This window comes from Martes martes, assembly GCF_963455335.1.
Source record: "Martes martes genome assembly, chromosome: 2".
Lineage (NCBI taxonomy): Eukaryota > Metazoa > Chordata > Mammalia > Carnivora > Mustelidae > Martes > Martes martes.
Genome location: NC_137889.1, coordinates 61984554 through 62004767, shown reverse-complemented (window position 1 = coordinate 62004767; position 20214 = coordinate 61984554). Strand labels below are relative to the sequence as shown.

General features: G+C 37.1%; 1 protein-coding gene across 1 annotated transcript in view; it reads right to left on the bottom strand.

Moving 5' to 3' along the window:
- Positions 1-8736: 8736 nt before the first annotated feature.
- HHIP (hedgehog interacting protein) overlaps positions 8737-20214 on the bottom strand; it is a 90020-nt gene continuing 78542 nt past the window's right edge. Inside the window, exons 12-13 of the mRNA XM_080797334.1 lie at positions 13892-14040; positions 8737-10924 (exon numbers count right to left, since the gene is read on the bottom strand). Coding sequence (XP_080653460.1) covers positions 10731-10924; positions 13892-14040 — 343 coding nt within the window. The 3' untranslated portion in view covers positions 8737-10730. The remainder of the gene's footprint in view (positions 10925-13891; positions 14041-20214) is intronic.

The window sequence follows — 20214 nt, the reverse complement described above, 5'->3', positions numbered from 1 at the left end:
CTTATAGCCCTTGATTACCTATTTGCTGAAGAAAGAGGCATTTGTGCAATAGCTAATACCTCTTGTTATATCTGAATACATGCCAGTAGTGGTAGAAACACAATTATATGGGATCAAGGAACAAGGGCACTGAAAATCCAACTCTCCATGATTCTTTGGTTTGTTCAGTTGGCTACTTTCAGGTCTTATAGTCATGGTTTAGAGCCATCATATAATTTGGATTTGTCATGTTACTTTTTTTTTTGTTTTAAGATTTTATTTATTTGTTTGACAGACAGAGGGAGATCACAAGCAGGCAGAGCAGCAGGCAGAGAGAGGGGGAAGCAGGCTCCCCGCCAAGTAGAGAGCCTGATGTGGGGCTCGATCCCCAGACCCTAAGATCATGACCTGAGCTGAAGGCAGAGGCTTAACCCACTGAGCCACCCAGGTGCCCCTGCCATGTTACTTTTAATTCTTTTTGCATAATTACGTTTAAACTTTGTACCTGTTGCCTGTCAAATCTCTGCAGAAGTGATACACTAAAAATAGAATGATGTTAGTTCAGTGTTTTGAGATGATTTCCAGTGTATACAATCTAGAAAAGATATGAACTTAAGAGTGGAAAATACCTAAGAGCTCCTCCTTCTACCTTCATTGTCATTCAGATGTGGCTTCTATGGTTTCCATCACCACCTGCTTTCTCTGTAGTGTGGGACATAACTCCCAGGAAAGGTCCTTCCTGGCACCACGGTACATAGACAGACAAAAACATTTAATAAGTAAACAACCAGATACTTGAGCACTGATGCATTTGACGGAAGACCTAGATCCAAAGGGGCAAATGTGAAAATAAAGGAAACCTAATTCAAAGTCAAGTCAGGAAGCAAGGAAGAGAGTTCTCACTCATGTACCACTTGTTACAGCTTACTTTACATTCCCCAGCAAGAAGCAGCTTACTTTACATACTCCAGCAGAAAGAAGGAAGATTTTCTTATGGCCTAGCAACAACTCAGCCAATGAGAAGCCACCATAACCCCGAATTCTGCTGTCCTCCAATAGACTTTTGTTCAAAACAGTCCCTCCCTACTCCCTTCTTTCCCACAAGCCCCACTCCTTTGTTCTTTGAACTTGCCTTTGTTCATCATATTTTGCATGTCCCAAATTGTATTTCCTCTGCTATTCTCAAATAAACTAGTTTTTACTAGTTAAGTAACTGGCTATTTTATTCTTAAGGCTGACACTTCTGTATCATGAATTGTTCACTTTTTAGATGATGTCTATCAGGCATTTATGCCCTGCCTCTGACTAGAATATGGTATCTATCTGTCAGGTAGGGTGCCTATAGCAGTCTTCTTGAGAATAGAGTTCATGAAGAGAGAATAATGTTTCTGACAGATTCTGACAGCAAAATTAGACAATAAGGATCCTGGAGGGAACGGTAACCTCCCTGTAACAGTGTACTTCTTGTACACAAAGCAAATGATGGCCAGAGATTAGACAGTGTGGTAGAAATTTAGAGAGAGAGCTGTGGGAAACATGAAAGGACTAAAAAATGAACCAAGTACTTTGATTCCAAGAATACATCAGAGAAAACAACAAAGACCCACAGAAGGTAGGAGAAGAGGCTGGGACACTAGACGAAAATGAGTAAGAGTGTCTTTTCTAATTAATGAAATTAATGAAATGGGTAGTTAACAGACTTCTAAGATTTGCCAATTTCAGATCTGCAATCTACATGAATCCTGGGTTTAATAATATCTAGTAGCAATACCTGTTAGAGCTGGATGGAACCTAAGTTTCTCATTTTATGCATAAAGAAACTGAGTCGCGGTGCAGTGAGAGACTTATGTAGTGTTACCTGTCTAAATAATTAGAGACACAAGCCCAGGATCCATGTCTCACATCCCTAGCCCAGGGTTGCTGCCAATCCACCTGGCATGTATGACTTTTAGTAGCTATAGATCATAGAACACAGTGTCTATGATACTATAAATTGCTTTACATCAAGCACATGGATTTTGCATCAAGTAGTTTTAATTATAAAGCTATAAATATGTCAAAAGCATCTGACAACATCTTATTCAATTACAAGAGTGAGTTCGAGTAGTTTCTGATGTGGGCATGTTCCCAAGAAGAATGAATTTCATAGGCAGGAGTTATCCAGGCCCGCCCCCCCCGCTTCCTCCCCCTCTTTTCCTTTTTTAAATTGTTTGTTTTAAGCATTGAAAATATTGCATAGAAATCAAACATGATCAGATTATGGAAATGCAAGAGAAATATTTCATCCAAGGTGTTTTTCTTCCTTTTATCTTCTCATTTCTTCAAATGATGGTAGGATTTAATATCTAGAGGGAATTGTTTGGGACTCCAAATAGGAAAAACTGAGGTTTTTTTTCTGATGAGATACTAAGTGTAGCTGCTATTTTAAGTTGTACTTCATTTGGAAATGGTACATAAGTCTACAAAAATCTAAAAAAAAAAAAAAAAAGAGTGTAAAGAAGTAAATTCAAGGAATTATCTCTTACGTTAGTAGACTCCTGGACAAAACTTGAAGCTGATAAGTAAATTCAAGGAATTATCTCTTACGTTAGTAGACTCCTGGACAAAACTTGAAGCTGATAGTCTCTTGTTTTGTTTTGTCTCACCCTCCCCTTTTTTTTAGAAGCTCAAGTACATATGTGAAGTATGACAATTCTTTTTTTTTTTTTTTAGTATGACAATTCTTAATGGCAACTATGAGAGTAATGGCCTTTTCCATTGGTAGCTGCCTGAATAATTTAAGGGTTTGTATCAGGTTTAGAGGTAGGATTTCTCTGATTACATCTTCCTGTGATCACGTTGGGATTCAAGGCAATGATTTCTGCATGTGTTCTCCTACAGGAGATCTCATCATGTCTCTGTGTAATTCCACTATGTTATCTCTCCTCATCTGTGTCTGAAGCACTCTTTTGAACACATGTATCAGGTTCTAAAAAAGGAACAGAAACCATTTCAAGTATTCACAACAAAGGGAATTTAATGCAGGGGTTATTGATTACCCTGGTGATGGCAGAGTTCAGAAGCCAATCAAGGGAGAAGGAAGGAACCCAGAGAAATTAGCAACAGCAAGAAACACTCGAGTCTCTAGGCTGTTACCTACACATGATTATTATTTTCCTTATGGCAATTATGCAGGAGCTGCTCTAGGTCTGTCAGGGATTATGAGAGTAGAAGATATTCTCAGGAGACTTCTAATCTGGTTGGGAAGGACAGCCATGGACAGGAAACACAGGGTGAGTGAGGGCTAAGTGGTGGGGATGCATGCTAAGAACCAGAAGGGCAGTGCCCGAGGAAGACAGAACTCGGGGGCCTCCCAGGCCACTGTGAAATGAACTAAAGAATACTTTTCATGGGGTGATTTTTACATAACTTAAAACTCTAGAGACTAATCTGGCCTCACGGAGTATCTTTGAATAAGTACCTTATAACACTGTTTATTCTCTTAGAAATAATCATGTCTTATGGAGAAAGAGCTTTTCCTCTCAATGGGTCAAAGAGATGTATTTATTCAGGAAGAAAGGAGACCCAGATGAAATCGTTTTGCTCTTCTAAAGAATATTCGCAGATTTAAAATTTATGTTCACAAAACAGCATATCTGACCATATACAAAGACTCTTGCTAAGGTCCACTGAAAGCAACACGGCAAGGTCAACAAAGTTCTGGGGGTATCTGCAATCACCTTTGCTCATGTCCCACCCTTTCTACATGCTTCTTCGTTTCAATGTGGGCACTCAGCACTTTCAGGTGCTCTTGTACATTTTCCCTTAGTGAGTCTAACTGGATTAAAAGGATCAGATTTAAGTCATTTACAACATAGGATACATTTAAATCACCATAACATCCTATGGCCTTCCAAGATATATATATGCAATAACCGATCCTTAATGTTGGCATATACTTTGGGGAATAAAGTTTTAAAATTAGAACATGAAAAATGGCAAAAGGCAAGGATATTTTGAAGAAGCAGTTTGGGTACAGAATATTTAAAAATAAGCATTTATATCATTGGTATGAGTATTTGGGAAAAACTTTTAAATACTAAAAAAAGAATTTTAGAATAGCACATGTACATCAGGTCTTAAGATAAAGTTTAATACATTTGATCATGTTAAAGGACACAAACACAGCCAATCTAACCAATTTTCAGGCATGCATTTACATAAATATATTAAATTAAGAAAAGAAATTGTACACTTAAACATCCTTTTCACCTAAAAATCATTAAATCCACAGATCAACAATAAAAACCAATTCTCTGCATTTACCACTTCAAGATACAATTGTTCTATTTTAAAGATAACACAAATACACTTGTTAGAATTTATATGCATTATACATATATTATATATTACATAGATAGTGTGTATACATATGTAGTGTTTGTACAGATAGATAAATATATATACATGGGTGTGTGCACACGTACAGATACACACAGATGTACTTCAGGCCATCTGTACTATTCTTGCTGGATTCTAAGGTAGAGCTGAATTGGAGCTGGTTGGGTTTGATTATTGTCTTTTGCTTTGAACAAGTTCATCATACCCACTGGGTTCACAATCCCCCACAGTAAACGTCCTTGCCTTTTCTGTAGCACATAACCATGCTAGGCACTTCAATAAATATTTGTGGAATTAATAAATGGAAGGATAGCTGAATAATAGAGGATTGATCCATGAAAACCACATGTCATAATAACTGGGTTAAATAAATCAGATTAAATCAAATTTAGAAGGATTATCTGAGTCCATGGTTTTAGCTGTTACTCTCAGACGAACATTTATAGAAATCCCAACTAATACCTGTATTAACTGTGCTCCCTCAAACATGTACCTGCTTTCACTACTGGTTCCTACAGCTTTCCGCCTCTTAACAGAAGTTCAAACGAGGATTTGTTCTGGTATCTTCTGTGAATAAGGTTACGGACAAATTGTCCCATTTATCCACAACCCAGAGGAAAATCAACAGCTGGGAAAACTAAAACATGTTGGAGGAATGATAAAGTTAACTATTCTTTAAAACTGGACAAAGTTAATGCCAGGTAAAGCCAGGAAAGACACAGGAGTTTCTCTGCAGATTTCTTTTATGCTTATTGATGATAATAATTTGATAATTTTTTCACTTGAATTAGAAGGGTTTCTTTCAAGTTAATAGTCTTCTTTAACATGTCCTAGGGAATCAAGCCCCCCAAATTCCATAGTACATTTTTATCATTTACCTTGCTGCTACATGGTTCTTGGTGCAAAAATGTCCTGTGAATATGAGAGATGGAAAATACTTGACTTCCCATAAGGCTGTCAATTCAATTTCTCAATAGTGCTATGGAAAGAATGTATTAATAGTACTAGGTTCTACTATACATGAAATCTTCATTTATTCTAGGAAAGACATGTCTCAGATTTTAAGAATGAGGTAAAGAGAGATCCAACATACTTATTAGACAGAGGCTACACCAAACCTGACAACACATTATTTGTGTGAATGGAAACTATTGGCTAGTTGTTTTTTAGTGTAAAAGGAAATGTACAGCAATTAGTCTCTAACTGTGAAGAAAAGCTTATTTTAAATTTATCCCTTATGAATTTCCCATCATATCCATCCCATGTTAATGTTCTGCTTTTTCTATCCTATGTGCTAAAATGTGCTTTTTTAACTTAAAATATTATAGTCAATTGAGGTAACTCCCTAAACATTTGTTAATTTGCATGTATATGTATACATGTATTTTGATTTTAAGTAATATATAATCAACACATGCAAAATAATATTCCAACTGAAACTTGATGTCTAACTTTGTGATATATAATGGCATGTAACTTTAGAATTCACATTGAATTGATATCTTTTTTTTTTTTTTGGTAAGTCGGTGTGTAGTCTTGCAAGGAAATAAAAAAGCAGTAACAAACTTTAGTTCTAAGGCTTTATGTTAATGCGAGCAATCCATTATTTATTTTTTATTTTTGCAACCCACTTATATATGACCTTCACAAAAGAAAGCAAGGTAAGTGATGGGTGTCCCTTGGGCTCATATGTAACTGGAGATTTTAAGAAAGTGCTGATTTGATAAAGGAATACATCTCTTAATGACAGCTACGGAAACTACGGCTATAATTGAGAACAATAGAGCACGACAACCCTCATGCTCTCTTGAATGCAGCTTACTCTCCTAAACAGCTATTTTAAAGCAATTTCCAAAACTTACGAGAAGATATTTAAGAGAAAGAAGTGTTGAAGTTGGCTAGGATTAGTGTTTGGCAGATCTTGTGGTCATGTTTTTAGTATTTTTAATATTGAAATGCTTCTGTTCTTAGGTTTCTACCTTCTTTGACTTCGTTAATTACTGGAGGCGTGACTAATTTGGGTTAGTGTGATGAAGAGAAAGAATGTAAGATAGTAAACATTTCTTCAGGATATTCTAAAGAGGAACTTCCTGAAAGTATTGCCAGCATTCATAATAAGGGGCTCACTAACTTCCTACTGGTGATGCAGAAATACGTACATTTTTTGGGCATGAGACTTTGGTCTGATTTCTCTGCCAGTTCAAGTCTCACCCCAGAGGTGGGCAAAGAAGAGATCTGGAATAATCCTTCGCAAAACAGACTCTGTAGAAATGGTCATGCCTGAATAGGAAATAGCTACTAACTTTTCCTACTGTTAGCTCAAGCTGTTGCCTGGGATATTCTTTGTGTTTTCCCATTTGTGAATGACGGAAACATGGTGAACTGGAGCATCCAGGCTGGTAGTCATTTATGCGTTTGGTTATTTCTCTCCATAACTGTAATAGATCAATCTAGTATATTCATATTTGTCTACTGTTCATGATACAGCGTCTGAGCAAATGTGACGGTGGGAGAGGGTATTTTTTTAGGAAAATAAAGAAAAGGTCATAAGCAGGAAAATCAATAGCAACCTACTCCAGGACATCTTCATTATGGGTGCACTGAGGACGTATCTGTTCAGTCAAACCCAATAGAAATGGGAGGGAAGGAAGAGGTTAACGGAAGAAGAACACATAGGGGGTGGGTGGGAGAAGAGAAAGAGAGAGAGGCAGGGGTGGGGGTAGAGATAAATACTATAGGTACACTCTATAGAGATGTCAGAACTGTAATTTATTGATCAGCCAACTACATCTGCCTGTGGTATACCTTATTTTCCACTTAAAAATTTGGGTTTGATTTCTCTTTTCTGTTTCAAAGTTAAGACTGTTAGAGTAATAATTAAGTTTAAGTTAATGATACTTTAAAAGACCCTAAATACAGCATCTAACCTTGTGTCTTTCACCTGGTAAGCTTGTTATACAGTTTACAATTGAGAGATAAAAGCAATATCAAAAGAAACATTAAAGTTGTTAATACATTGGTATGGAATCATTTTAAAGGAAATCAATAGAGATTTCCTGCTCTGAAGTATAGAAATGAAAAAGGGAATGGTTTTCTATTTAGGTTGTATTTTTGGAATGTGTAGGTTTCTCTGTTCCTTATGATGTAGTCCATTATCTGAGAAGACTTCTGAGTATCTTTGTGATAAAATATTTTACAATAGCTACAATTCCAAGAAGAAAAGGTATGGATGGAACTTTTTATCAACACACAAGGTTTTTGTTTTGTTTTGTTTTGTTTTAACTCTTCCCTTCTTTTCAATTTAATGATGTGCCAATTCTGTTTTCTTCTCATTACCTTAAGTAACTGGCAAGAAAAAAGGTTCTATGAACCAGCACAAGAGTTTGGCAAGAGCAGTGGTAGAGAGTTTTTCTCCAAACCTTTATAACTACCCTAATAGCACTTCACATTAAATTAACACCCAAAGCTTAAGCTCCAGAATGGACAAAGGGATAATCATATACATTTTTCTATCTCTTTATTTTATTTTTATCTCACATCTCACATGAATCTACATTCATGCCAAGGACATTTTTCTCCGTTCTGATTGTGTGCCTTAAGAACCAAGTAGATGTTGCCATTTGCAAGACAAAACCATCACTTTTCCCTAACTCACGCTCAAAAGCAATTCCTACCTGCCTATGATAGAGCATTTAAGATAATTCTCCAGTCACGTAGTTTAAAAGTCTTAGTGAAAAAAAAAAAAGGCCAAAATATTGCTTTTGAAATGATCACAGAGTTTCAGATTTGCAGCTGTCAATTAGCCACTGCTCTTTACGTCTCTCCCAAGAAGAGAAAGAAATGACTCCAATGACTTCACTTCTTTGCTCAGATTTAATATCCATGGATCTCGCTATCTCCTCTTGTAGAAGATTTTGGTCTTTTATTCTAGAGACTCACAATAGAAAAGGCAGTGACACCTGGGGTACATATGCTTTTCTAAGACATCGGAAACTCTTTCACTTGGGAAAGGACTGTGTAAAAAGTCTGCGCCTGGTCAGTTTCATATAGATATTTTTAAACAGGAGGATTAATGGCAATATAACACCTTTTCTTTTGGAGAGATTCTTTTGAAGAGCTGGAAAGATTAAGTGTGTAAGAAGAAACCTCGGATTTTTCAGATTTTGCTCTATAGCAGTGTCCTTATTGTTTTCAGTGCAACTACGAACAGGAGAATGTGTAATAAAACCGCACGATTTGACAGATTTAGACAGCTGGCTCCCTTACCAGAAGTTCACATTTTGTTAATGTCACCCACGCTGAATAAGGGACGATTAGATGGTAAGGTCCATTTACAAAAATGGTTGTCAGGACATTTTTTTTTTTTTAATTGTAAAACTTTCTGTGATGGAATTCAGTAAAAGGGCTATGAAGAGAAAGCAACGGAGACAAAAGACTGCTATTAACCTCCAGATGCAGGCTACTGCAGGTTCAGGGCAAGATTTGTCACACTCTTGGGCCAATGAAGTGTTAGTGTGACTAGAAGGGACCACCCCTTTTCTGGGGTAAGAGGGCAATTTGGTCTCCATGCTCATTTAATCCGGAGACTTCTTTGAATAGACTGTCAATTGAATCTAAATTGTGCAAAATTATGCATGCACTTTTTAATGCAGGCTATTGTTCACTAAGCACTGAACCAAGGTTTCTCAACCCATTTCCATTCGGCATGAGGTCACTTGAAACTTAAGTAATCATATATGGAAGACAAGAGCAGTGTACTTAAACAACCTTTCTACATAAATGCTCAGTGTGCTTTAATTGCAAATCTCTCACCTTAAAACAATAGAGAAATACTAGTTACACGATTTTATTCTTTTTAATTGAGGCTCACATTCCTATAGGTAAGGAGCAGATTTGGAAAGTCAGCCTGTGCTGCATAATCTACGCTAGTGTACAATTTAGATTCTGGAAGAACAGATGTTTACAGGACAACTTAGAGCCGGTGTGCACATCATGAGAGATGTTTTCTCAGTAGTGCAAAGAGGCCTTATAATTTTGTTATGACCTGAATGTGGAACGCTGGCCTCGAAAACCAGTAGGAAAAATGTCTATCAGACTTTCGCTGCTTTAAATTAGAACATGGCCTCTCTTTAAAAACCTGAACAGAACATTTACAAAAAATTATTCATACATTAACCAAAGAGGATTTTCATCGAGTTCTAAAGGAACATATACATTAAAACTCATATTTGGCGAGAATTATTATTTAAAAAATTTGTACAAGTGACAGCTTACATAGCCAAGATTTGTTAAGAACAAGTGAGCTCTTCCCCAGTGAGTTTTGTTCAGTGGGAAATCTGCAACATTCTAATCACATATACACTGACAGTCTTGCTATGGTGAAAAGCACTTTACATAAGTTTAATGCTGGAATTTTATAAGGATTGGCTGTTTTCTTGCTTTTTCATCCGTCGTTAATGATTACATGTTGGCACAAGGATACATGGCTAGATTAGATCCACAGCACATTAAAGACTGTTTGCTCACTCCCCTTCTTTCCAATTAAGTTGGTGAAAAATGTAACTTTAGTATTTTACAGGACAGGGCAAAGGTGTTTCATCTAGGTGATGTCTATATTATAAAAATAAAATAAAAAATATAAATAGGTAACACAAACCCAGTGCCTATTGTTAGATACAATATATAATAAAAGCAAACCTTTTAGGAAGATTGATTTTAGAATATGCTGTTATGATTTAATTATAAAACACTTGAAAACAATCTTGAGATTAAACTAGAGTAACCAGATTTCTCGGCCAATGAGAAGGTAAGTGAGTAACATTCTGTAACTGGATACACTGATACAAATGAAGATTACAATTTTATATCAAGTCTCCCATTTGGAAATTCATCAGGGAGTTCTGAAACATTCTCTCACCTTATAATCCTTTAATATAAAAATATTGCCTTTTTTTATTAGATCCATCAGATTGCACAGTCATGTTTCAAAACTCCATTAAGTTGACTTTAGTTATTACAGACAGAAAATTCCTGGGAAGTCAAATAATCTCCTCTGGTGACATAAAAATTCCGTTATCAATTTACAATGGAATTTCTGTGTAAATTACTCCACACAAGGAAATATATACTTTTAAAACCCATCTGTTATGCAACCACACGAATAGGGGTTGTGAGTGTGTGTGTGTATGTGCCTAGGTGAACAAACGTGCCAACACACACACAGGATCTGCCCATTTCTGGAAAATTATTTTTAAATTAATAAAAGAAAATGAAATCACAGGAAGTGTGTAGCGGGATAACAGTCTTTCTTTTTAATGACAGGATAAAAAATAAATGCCCATTGGAAAGGAATATTCAAACAGTCCCAGAAACTATACAATGTAACTTGTTAGATCCAGCAAATAAGATGTCATGTCAATGATCTGATCGAGAATACCTGCCCGGGTCACTCGGCGGATGTTTCTGTCCACTTGTTCGCACTGAGGACCAAGATATCCTTTTTTACAGAGGCACTTGTTTGGTCTAACACAGACACCACCATGACGACATGCTGGCTCGCATTTTGCTGGGAGGGGAAAAAAAAAAAACAAGAAGCAATAAAATCACACTATCGTTCTGTATGTCAGAAACAGCACCGAGTAGGAGGCCAACAAATATTTGATGAGTAGGAGAAGGGAGGGGGAGGAGGAGGTAGCCAGTCACAGAATGATCCAAAAGATAATGAATACAAGAAGGAAAGCAGGTTTCCAGAGCCACGGTTATGCGGGGGCTAGAAGTCGGCAGAGAACGGAAGACATTTCCAGGGAAGCAGAGATCATGGGAAACAATTTCAATCCCTTGCGGAACTGACTCTGTTTAAAACGAGGATTTCAGCTCTTTCAAACTTCTGTTCCACTAGGGCATTTCCAACAGAGGGCCTTCCAAGTAACTCAATGTTCCCATTCCTCCGGGGCAGGACCTTAAAATGGGAAGGGCCTGGCCTGAAAGGGAGACCTAGCGGCTTCAGCATCTTTGGTGCAGTATAAAGGAACTGTCAGTTCTCAGGTTAGACGGGATCTCTCCCATGTGGACCGCCTTGGATTCTTCTTTCTCTTTGCTCCTGGGGAGCGCATTCTATGGCTTCATCTCCGATTACACTTTCTAGCCCCTGCTTGGGGCGGTGCTGTCAGCCAGGGAAGGATATTCATAGCAATCCTTTCAGGGTTACTCTATACACAGGATCTCTTCGTATAAGGATTTTTACCACTACAATGGTAAATGCAGCAGACTTCGCACCTGAGTGACTCAGTCAGCTAAATGTCTGACTCTTGGTTTTGGCTCAGATCATGGCTCCACGCTGGGTAGGGAGGCTGCTGGAGATTTCTCCCTCTCTCTCTGCCCCTGCCCCCCCCACGCCCCGCTTGCACACACTCTCTCTAAAATAAATACATAAATAAACAAATAAATTCTCTTAAAAAAAAAAGATCTACTGCTAAAATGAGATGCAGAGATAAAGTTGGTTGTATATGTTAACTGTGTTTTACTGATGGGCTAAATCTGGGATGTGCAGCAACTGTAGACAGAATTGAATTCCTTGAACATGTTTCTTTTATACTTTTAGGCGACAAGGTTATTTTAACGTTTTCAAATGCATTAATCAAAACCCAGGGGTCTGTGGCTGACAAATGAAAAGGAAAAAACAAGAGAATAACTAGAGATTTTTTTTTAATTTGTAGGAGATGAACTATGTTAGTGTATGAATAAAGCTCTTGCTTGGGTCAAAAACATCATGAATAGATTACTTTTATAAAATGGTTCTGGTTTATCATATATTCAAACTATTTAAACCAACTAGTAGAAAGATGAAAGTACTTTACTGAAATCAAACTTTATGTTATCTGAAAGAATGTCTATTTTCATCTACATCACCTATTACTATTATTATTATCTATAATGGTATGTATAATGCCACCTATATTCAAAATAATTTGTTTACCCTCAGTTTAAACATACTATTACCAGAAGGCGCTCAGTAAATTTTTGTTATCTGCTAACTTGAGGTGACTTAAGAGGTTAGGCAAAATACAAAGTAAGAAGTACAACAGAATGGACACTGTATAAAAGAAGCAGAGAGAATAAGTATCGTCAGGCATTAAAGGGAGCAGAAGAAAGATATAGTATCAAGAATTAGAATATTTGTGCATTTGAACAGTGATTCTCATTTTTGGGTCAACTATGGAAAAAGAAGACAGAGTGGGTCAATAAAAATAAATATTTGTTTTAACTGATGTAATTACTTAGAGCTTTAATTATGATAGCTCTCTCCTAGACATATAACCCTAGTATTAATCAACCAGATAGGGTTATCCCTGCTGAAGCAATTTAAGCTTAAAATGTATACTGTATGTGTGATTTTAAATGTTATCTACATTTTGTTAGACAATATATAGACAAGTTGTGGTTATAAATTTTGAAACAAATGTATGTTTAGAGTAAAGAAAAGACAACATTTAGGCATTAAAGATAATATAAAATATGAATTTGAACACATTTTCATTGTCAAGAGATACTTTAACATCTGAGATAGCAGAGATCAAGTTCTTTTGTAAGAATATGCATGTGCTGGTTGTTGTTTGCAAAAAAATGCATATGCATTTAAAAATGCACTTATCCTTATGGGAAACTTTTTCCAGTTTTACTGAGAAATAAATGGCAGGCATTTGCTGTGTAAGTTTCGGGTACACAGCATGACGGTTTGGTTTACATATCCTGTGAAATGATTTCCACAACAGATTTAGCTAACACCCATCATCTCATAGATAAAATAAAAGAAAATTTCTCCTGAAAATGCACTTTCAACACATACATCTTAAACTAGGTGTCTGAATTTATCTAATTTTCTTCACATCAGGCAGAATTTAAACATCGTTGCGTGTAATTGAGGAAATCCCTGGTTAAAGGATAGAGTAACCCTGGGATAAATCTCTTTGGCTGTCTTTGAGCAGCTGCACACCTAGTTGATGGGTCACAAGGGAGTGGGAAAAAGAATTAAAAAGTCTCATAATGTGCCTCTAGATAATTGCGTTTTCCCCTTTTATTTAATAACACCCACTGAAAAACCCTGTTTTTAGTGCACTGTAGCAAGAAAGCAAGCAGTAAAGTTAGGGAGGGCATTTATGGGGTGTCTGGAAAATGCTGGCACTTGGAGAGGGGCTTTGCAAACACTAGGTCATTGGCTGGTGTGAAATCTCAAACCTAGGACTGAGAGCCTGTACAGATGATTGAGTTGTGCTGTGTTCATTCTGTACCTTTTGAAAGGACTCAATTATTTAGAAGTCTTTTACATTTACGATTAACTTAAAGAAGTGAATTGTTTACAATAGGAACGGGAAAGATTTCATTTGCAAGTTCAGAAACAGACTAAGCGTTATTATGATAAATGGATAAGTTTTGAACCGTTGATCATTCTAGAAGAAATAACTGATATTATGTTCTTGAGTTCCCAAGGACTGTCCAATGCCTGGTCTTTCCTGGGGACAGCAGAAACACTCACCAATTCTGCAGAAGTCCCCTTCCCATCCTGGGGTGCAGCAGCACTTGCCCGTGGGGGTACAGTAGCCGTTCCGACAGAGCCGGGAACACTCCGAAGTCAGTGTCTGCGCAGGTTGTACCGTGGCTTTGCATTCTTCAGGCATTAGAGGTCTGCATCAAAAGACAACGTTTCCACGTGTACATTGGTTGAAAATCAGTATTAGGATGAAACCCAGTGATTTTGTAGCTTGCAAAGAATTTCTTTTGCTTTCTAAGGAGACCTTTCTTTTAAGCGGCTCAGAAAGATTGACAACTTTCTGAGAGTAGAAAATCCACCCCAGCGAAGCAAAATCTAACTGACCAGTTTTGAACCAGAGAATATATCAAATATTAAAAGGAACTTTATCGTGATCAAAATTCATTAAAACTGTAATTATATTGATATTTTCCATTCAGTAGCTAAACATTTCTAGCAATTAAAATTCTTAAAATAGATATATCGATATTTTAAAACATTTTCCCCAGATCTACAAAAATTATTAGGAATAGTATCTGAGATAGTTTTTGTTTGTTATTGGCATATTTGGAAATGTCACAGAGCTGAAGGCATTCATCTAAATGAGCACTTTCAGCCTAAAAAAGCTTGGGAATCCATTTTTGTTTCATTTTAGTATATGTGCTGCCGAAGCGAGCACGCCATTTTTGTTTCATTTTACATTTCTCTTGAAATACCTGTCTCAGATTGATTTTTCTTGAAGGGGTATCTGTGTGTGTGTGTGTGTACTACTGACTCAAAATTTCAACCCTTTATGCAAAAAATAATCCACATATATATACATTTTTATATATACATATGAATTTATATATATATACAGATATATTTTGTAATCTATGAATAAAAAGAATGCTATCAACAAACAGAAACAAACATCGTATCTGCTAGGTAAAAAGTCATAGACTTTAATTGCTCTACGACTTTAGAGATGCCTTCAGAAGATTCTTATGGTTCTTACTGTTTTTGACACAAGAGGTTGTCTTTCAAGCTGAGTGAGGCTGGAAGCATGGTCACAACCACTCATTACCTAATCTTGGAGAAACAACAGGCAGTGGTACTCCTCTATCAGTCACTGTGCCTGTGCCGCAGTGTGGTGAGAAGATTCTTTTCAGTTCAGGAATGTAAACAAACGCTCATCACCGCTCAACTCACCACCATTAAGATGGCCAGGGCAGTTGGACTCCTTAAGTACCGTTAACAAAGAAGGTGATAATTATAGGTCAAAGCCACTAAAAGAAGTAAATGATATAGCCTTTGGAGATAAGCCAATAATTTGGCCCTGTAGACTCCAGTTTTCTCGAGATAGGTTATCTTGTTATGTCCTTCTGGCAATATAAAGTGATAATACTTTGGGGCCTGACTTTAGGCTGTTCCTACAATGACTCAAAACCGTATTCAAAATATATAGTGACTTCTTTAGGTCCTCTCTCCAATAAACGTCTTACTCTGTGTTGAAAGTACTGTGTTTGCAAATAATGTGACAATTCAGAAAACTCCCTTAAATCTATTTAACCTCTTTTTAAAATCTAGAAGTGGTCAATTTATGGGAAAGGTCGTCAAGGCATTCTATGGACCGCGCGAATTTTCACTCAGACAACACTAATGAATAATTCCCATGTGTTCCCCAAGAGAGTCTTTCTGGGGGTAACGGTGGGGGGGTTAAGGTGGAGAAATAGTGAAATGGGTATGCCAAGGAAAGTGAGGCAATAACTTTGCCTTCCTGTTTTGTTGCTCTATGTTGTTGGCTCTAATTCTTCCTCAATGAAATTCTTACTTTGTGAAACCATGATGTCATTTTTGGTCACTAGAAGAGCTGTTTTTCAATAGCCATGAAGTTTCTTTGAGTCGATGGCATTTATTCTCTGAGGCTGTGGCATTCAGTAAACAGGTAATATTTTACTGGTAACTGAAATTCTGTTTATGCAATTTCTACTGATTACTCCCTCATTCACTGTCTTTCTCACTCATTCAATTAGCAATAATCGCGCCTCGGATAAACCTCATTGGCTACGATACTGCCACTGCGCAAAGCTTCTCACTCATTCAAAAAGAGATTCTAAACTAGGATGTGTCAAAAATACATTACATGTTGGGGCACCTGAGTGGCTCAGTTGGTTAAGTGTCCAACTCTTGGTCTCAGCTCAGGTCACGATCTTGGGGTTATGGGATTGAGCCCCGCATCAGGGGTCCACACTCATCAGGAGATTTCCTCTCCCTCTATACAACCCCACATGCTTGCTCTCTCCCTCTCTAAATAAATAAATCTTTAAAATATATATGCTTATATATAAAAATATGCATTTTTATATATTACATATGATATACATGATACGTATTTTATATATATCATGCTATATATGATGCAAAATATGCAGGCACGCAGCTCATATACTACTTGACAATATGGTTTATGGCTGAGCGGATGAATTTAAAGAGGAGAGGACATCATTTAGAGCAAGAATGTAAATTACCTGTTAAACAACCACCACCAGAAGATGTTGCCCATCTGAGGCAAAGTGTAGGGACACTGATTTGTGTGCACTGGGGAAAGGAATGAGGATGTGACAAATCAGGACCCAATAGTGAAGTAAAGTTCTTCAGGAGAGGGCATCTGCCTCTTGTGTCCTTGCTGATCCTCCAGTTAGATGCTTTGACTGTTTTTCACCAAACATTCAAATATGTGGAAACTCAGATGGGGTAGGGGTGGGTTAAGTTGTTTTTTGCCCAAGATTTAGTAAATACTTATCTAGCTGTGGATATAATTATTTCATACTTGGGCCTGTTTAGTTTATATAAAACTATGTGGCTATCATATATGAACATGATTCCCTTAAGATTTTATTTAAATACCCAGAAAATAATCCTTTTTTTCTTTAATGAAGTGGCCAACTAACATTCCTCACTTAGTATGTTAAAGAAATCCTCTCCCTCTCTTTAAACTGTTATTCTACTGGGAATCCATTAATGGAAAATTTTCATGAAAGACAGCCCCACCCCCCTTTTTTAAAGTAGGTTTTATTTTTTTTAAAAAGATTTTATTTATTTATTTGACAGAGAGAGATCACAAGTAGGCAGAGAGGCAGGCAGTGGGTGGAGGGAGGGGGGCGCTCCCTGCTGAGCAGAGAGCCAGATGTGGGGCTTGATCCCAGGACCCTGAGATCACGACCTGAGCCAAAGGCAGAGGCTTAACCCACTGAGCCACTCAGGCTTTTTATTTTTAACATGGGGCTTGAATTCATTACCCTGAGATCAAGAGGCCCACACTTTATTGACTGAGCCAGACAGGTGCTCCAAGGACAACCCATCTCTCATAGAATGTCACTTCTCTTAATGGTTGTATTCCCCTTTCTCCTTTCCCATCGCCATTGAAACGAAAGCTTTCTGAAGGCAAAAGGGACATATTCAATCCTCCTGAAGACCAGTCAGTCACTCACTCAGGCAAGTACTATGATCTTTATGGGGTAAGACAAAACAGGGTTCCAATCCTCGTGGAGACACCACGGAGCAGACAGACATTCGAACACAAAAGTCTAACGCAGTGTAACCTTTGTTACGATGTAGGTGCATGTGAAGTAACACAAGAGTACAGACAAGGAAGCAATTAGTTTAGGATTGAAAGATGTTTTACAAGATGACATTTAAACCACCAAAGTATTTTATCTCCTTCAACTACTTATATTCAGAAGAGCTAGAAAACACTACAGAAGCATTCAATAAATGTTTATTGAATGCATATAGTAGGACTATGTTTCCCTCTCTTCTCCTGTGTCCCTCCAGGCCCTAGGAAAATGTGTAGAATATGGAAGATACTTAAAAGGCTATTGAATGAATGAATACATGAGGATATGGAATTTTAAGAGAGTGCTTGTTTCTTTTCTGTGCTACTGAGTAAAGATATTAGGAATATATGGACTATTTAGGGGAATGATAGCATTAAAATCTAGCTGTTATACTTCTATATCATAAACTTAAAACCAAAAACACTTGCTATATTTCTGTCGCCTAAATTAAGTCAAGTCTTACAAAATTTTTCTAAGGCATGGTTAAATTCATTTTCAATGAAACATTTTTACATTAATCATAGTCATAGTAAATAAACAACAGACAAAGAAGTAAGCATGAGATGAAGATAGGATTGTCTTCTCCTCCAACTGGAAATTACGCCAATGTATTAAAATTCATTTTTCTGGTTATGTATCTGATAAAGTCTAACAAAGAGTTTTGGTTATCCCAACCATCCTCCTCCACTCACTCTCTGGTCTAGTGACATTTCTTCCTTCCACTGAAAAGAACAGAAAATTGCTTTACATGCAATGAGGAGAACAGAAAAGGGAATAAAACAAGTAAATGTGAACTTTTGTGGTCTCACCTTGAAATAGACCATCATATGTGTACATAATTACTACATATACACAACTACATGGCATTGAAGCAAAAATCTAGAGTATGTATTTATGTATACATATGTACATATAACATACATATATGCATATAGTGATAGGTTACCTCATTCATCATTCTTATTTTTATTGCACTGGAAAGTTGGGTGTTTTAATGTAGGTGTACTAAAATTGCTTAAATAGTTTTGTTCTTCTTTTAAACAATCACTTTCTTAACTTTTGGATTCTTATCTCTACTGAATAAAGTCCAAGATAGCTTTTAAAGTAGAAAATTTAACCAAAAGGATATTGATGTTTGTAATATGTAATATATCAAATAATAAGTAATAAGGAATATATCAAACCCATTTGTTGATAACTATCTCTATAGTCTTCAAACCTAATTTAAATCAGAAAAATACACTTTACAATCTTGACACTTGACAATGAAACAATAAGGACTAGTACCAAGAAATTGTCCAATATTCTTTAATGCATAAGGCATTGTTTCTGGAAATGTAAGATGTTTTCTTAGAAACCCACTCTGTCTGGGTTTGAGTAGAAGCATAAAGGTTGAAATACTTTCTTGAAATAAAGGAAGAAGTTGAGAAGCATAAGTGATTTGTAACATATCCTACATGATGACTTGTGACTAGCTAAAGCCAACAATGAACGTCTCCAGGTAGTGAGATTATAGATGGTTTTAATTTTATGATATTTAATTTGACAAGTGAATAAACAAATCAATAAGTGAGAAGTCCTCTGTGTACCTGGAAGGGAGCACAGGGATAATCCTGAGTCTGAGTAGGCCTGCTTTTCAGATTGAGTATGTTAGAAATCTGTCTATTGAGTTTTCCACAAAAAGTGAAGGGTCTCATTCTGAAATTTTTGTTAGGGCCCTAGATTTCAAATTCATGTCATTGTCAAACAAGGTAATAAATTGTACTAAGACTCACTTGTAAAATCCTGACTCATTAGAGGTTTCAGAAGAAGTAATCATTCTAAAGCTTCTCTTAGTCAGCCATCTGCTTAAGAGGGGAAGGTGATGTAAGAACTGTCTTATTCTTGGGCACCTGGGTGGCTCAGTCAGTTAAGCATCTGCTGTCAGCTCAGTACATGATCCCAGGGTTCTGGGGTCAAGCACCAGGCTGGGCTCCCTGCTCAGCTGGGAGTCTGCTTCTCCCTACCCACCTCCCCCGCCCCGCCCTGCTGCTATGTCTGTACATGCTCTCTCTCTATCTCTCAAATGAATAAATTTTAAAAATCTTAAAAAAACAAACAAACAAACAAACCCAAACTGTCTTATTCTTTTATCCATATTCACATTGAGACACCTGGAAAAATGTTCCTTTGCTACTGCAACCTTTGCAAAACTAGTTTTCTTGAATGCTTTTTCCTATTCTCATGTGAAAGGGAAAAGTGGTAAGTCTAAATCCTTATTACCCAAAGCATGGTACCAGACCAGAAGAACCAGCATCACACAGGAATTTCCTGGAAATACAGAGGCTGAGACCCCTCCCTAGACTTACTGAGTCTACACTCTCCCCAGTTTGTCACGTGATTCCCACATATATTCAAGTTTGAGAGGCACTATTCTAAGTCAAGGCTACCAGCCAGTAGGAATCAACGTGGCCATGAATTAGTGTGGCCAGGGGCTTCCAGGGAGAGAATGCTTTGAAACTGTATGCTTGGATGAAGTCTTCACTCCTGCACAGGCAGGCAGGCTTTGGAAGCCACCACAGATTCTCTGGTTTAATGGGTTTCCTTACTGTGAGCATTTTGATATGCAGCAATAATCCATAACCACTCCTCCTTTCACCAATACTCAGCGTGCTCTTTTACCTAGAAAAGGGTAAGGGAGTGGAGACTTCTCCTGATGGGATAGATTTTACTGTTTTCCACTTGTCTAGC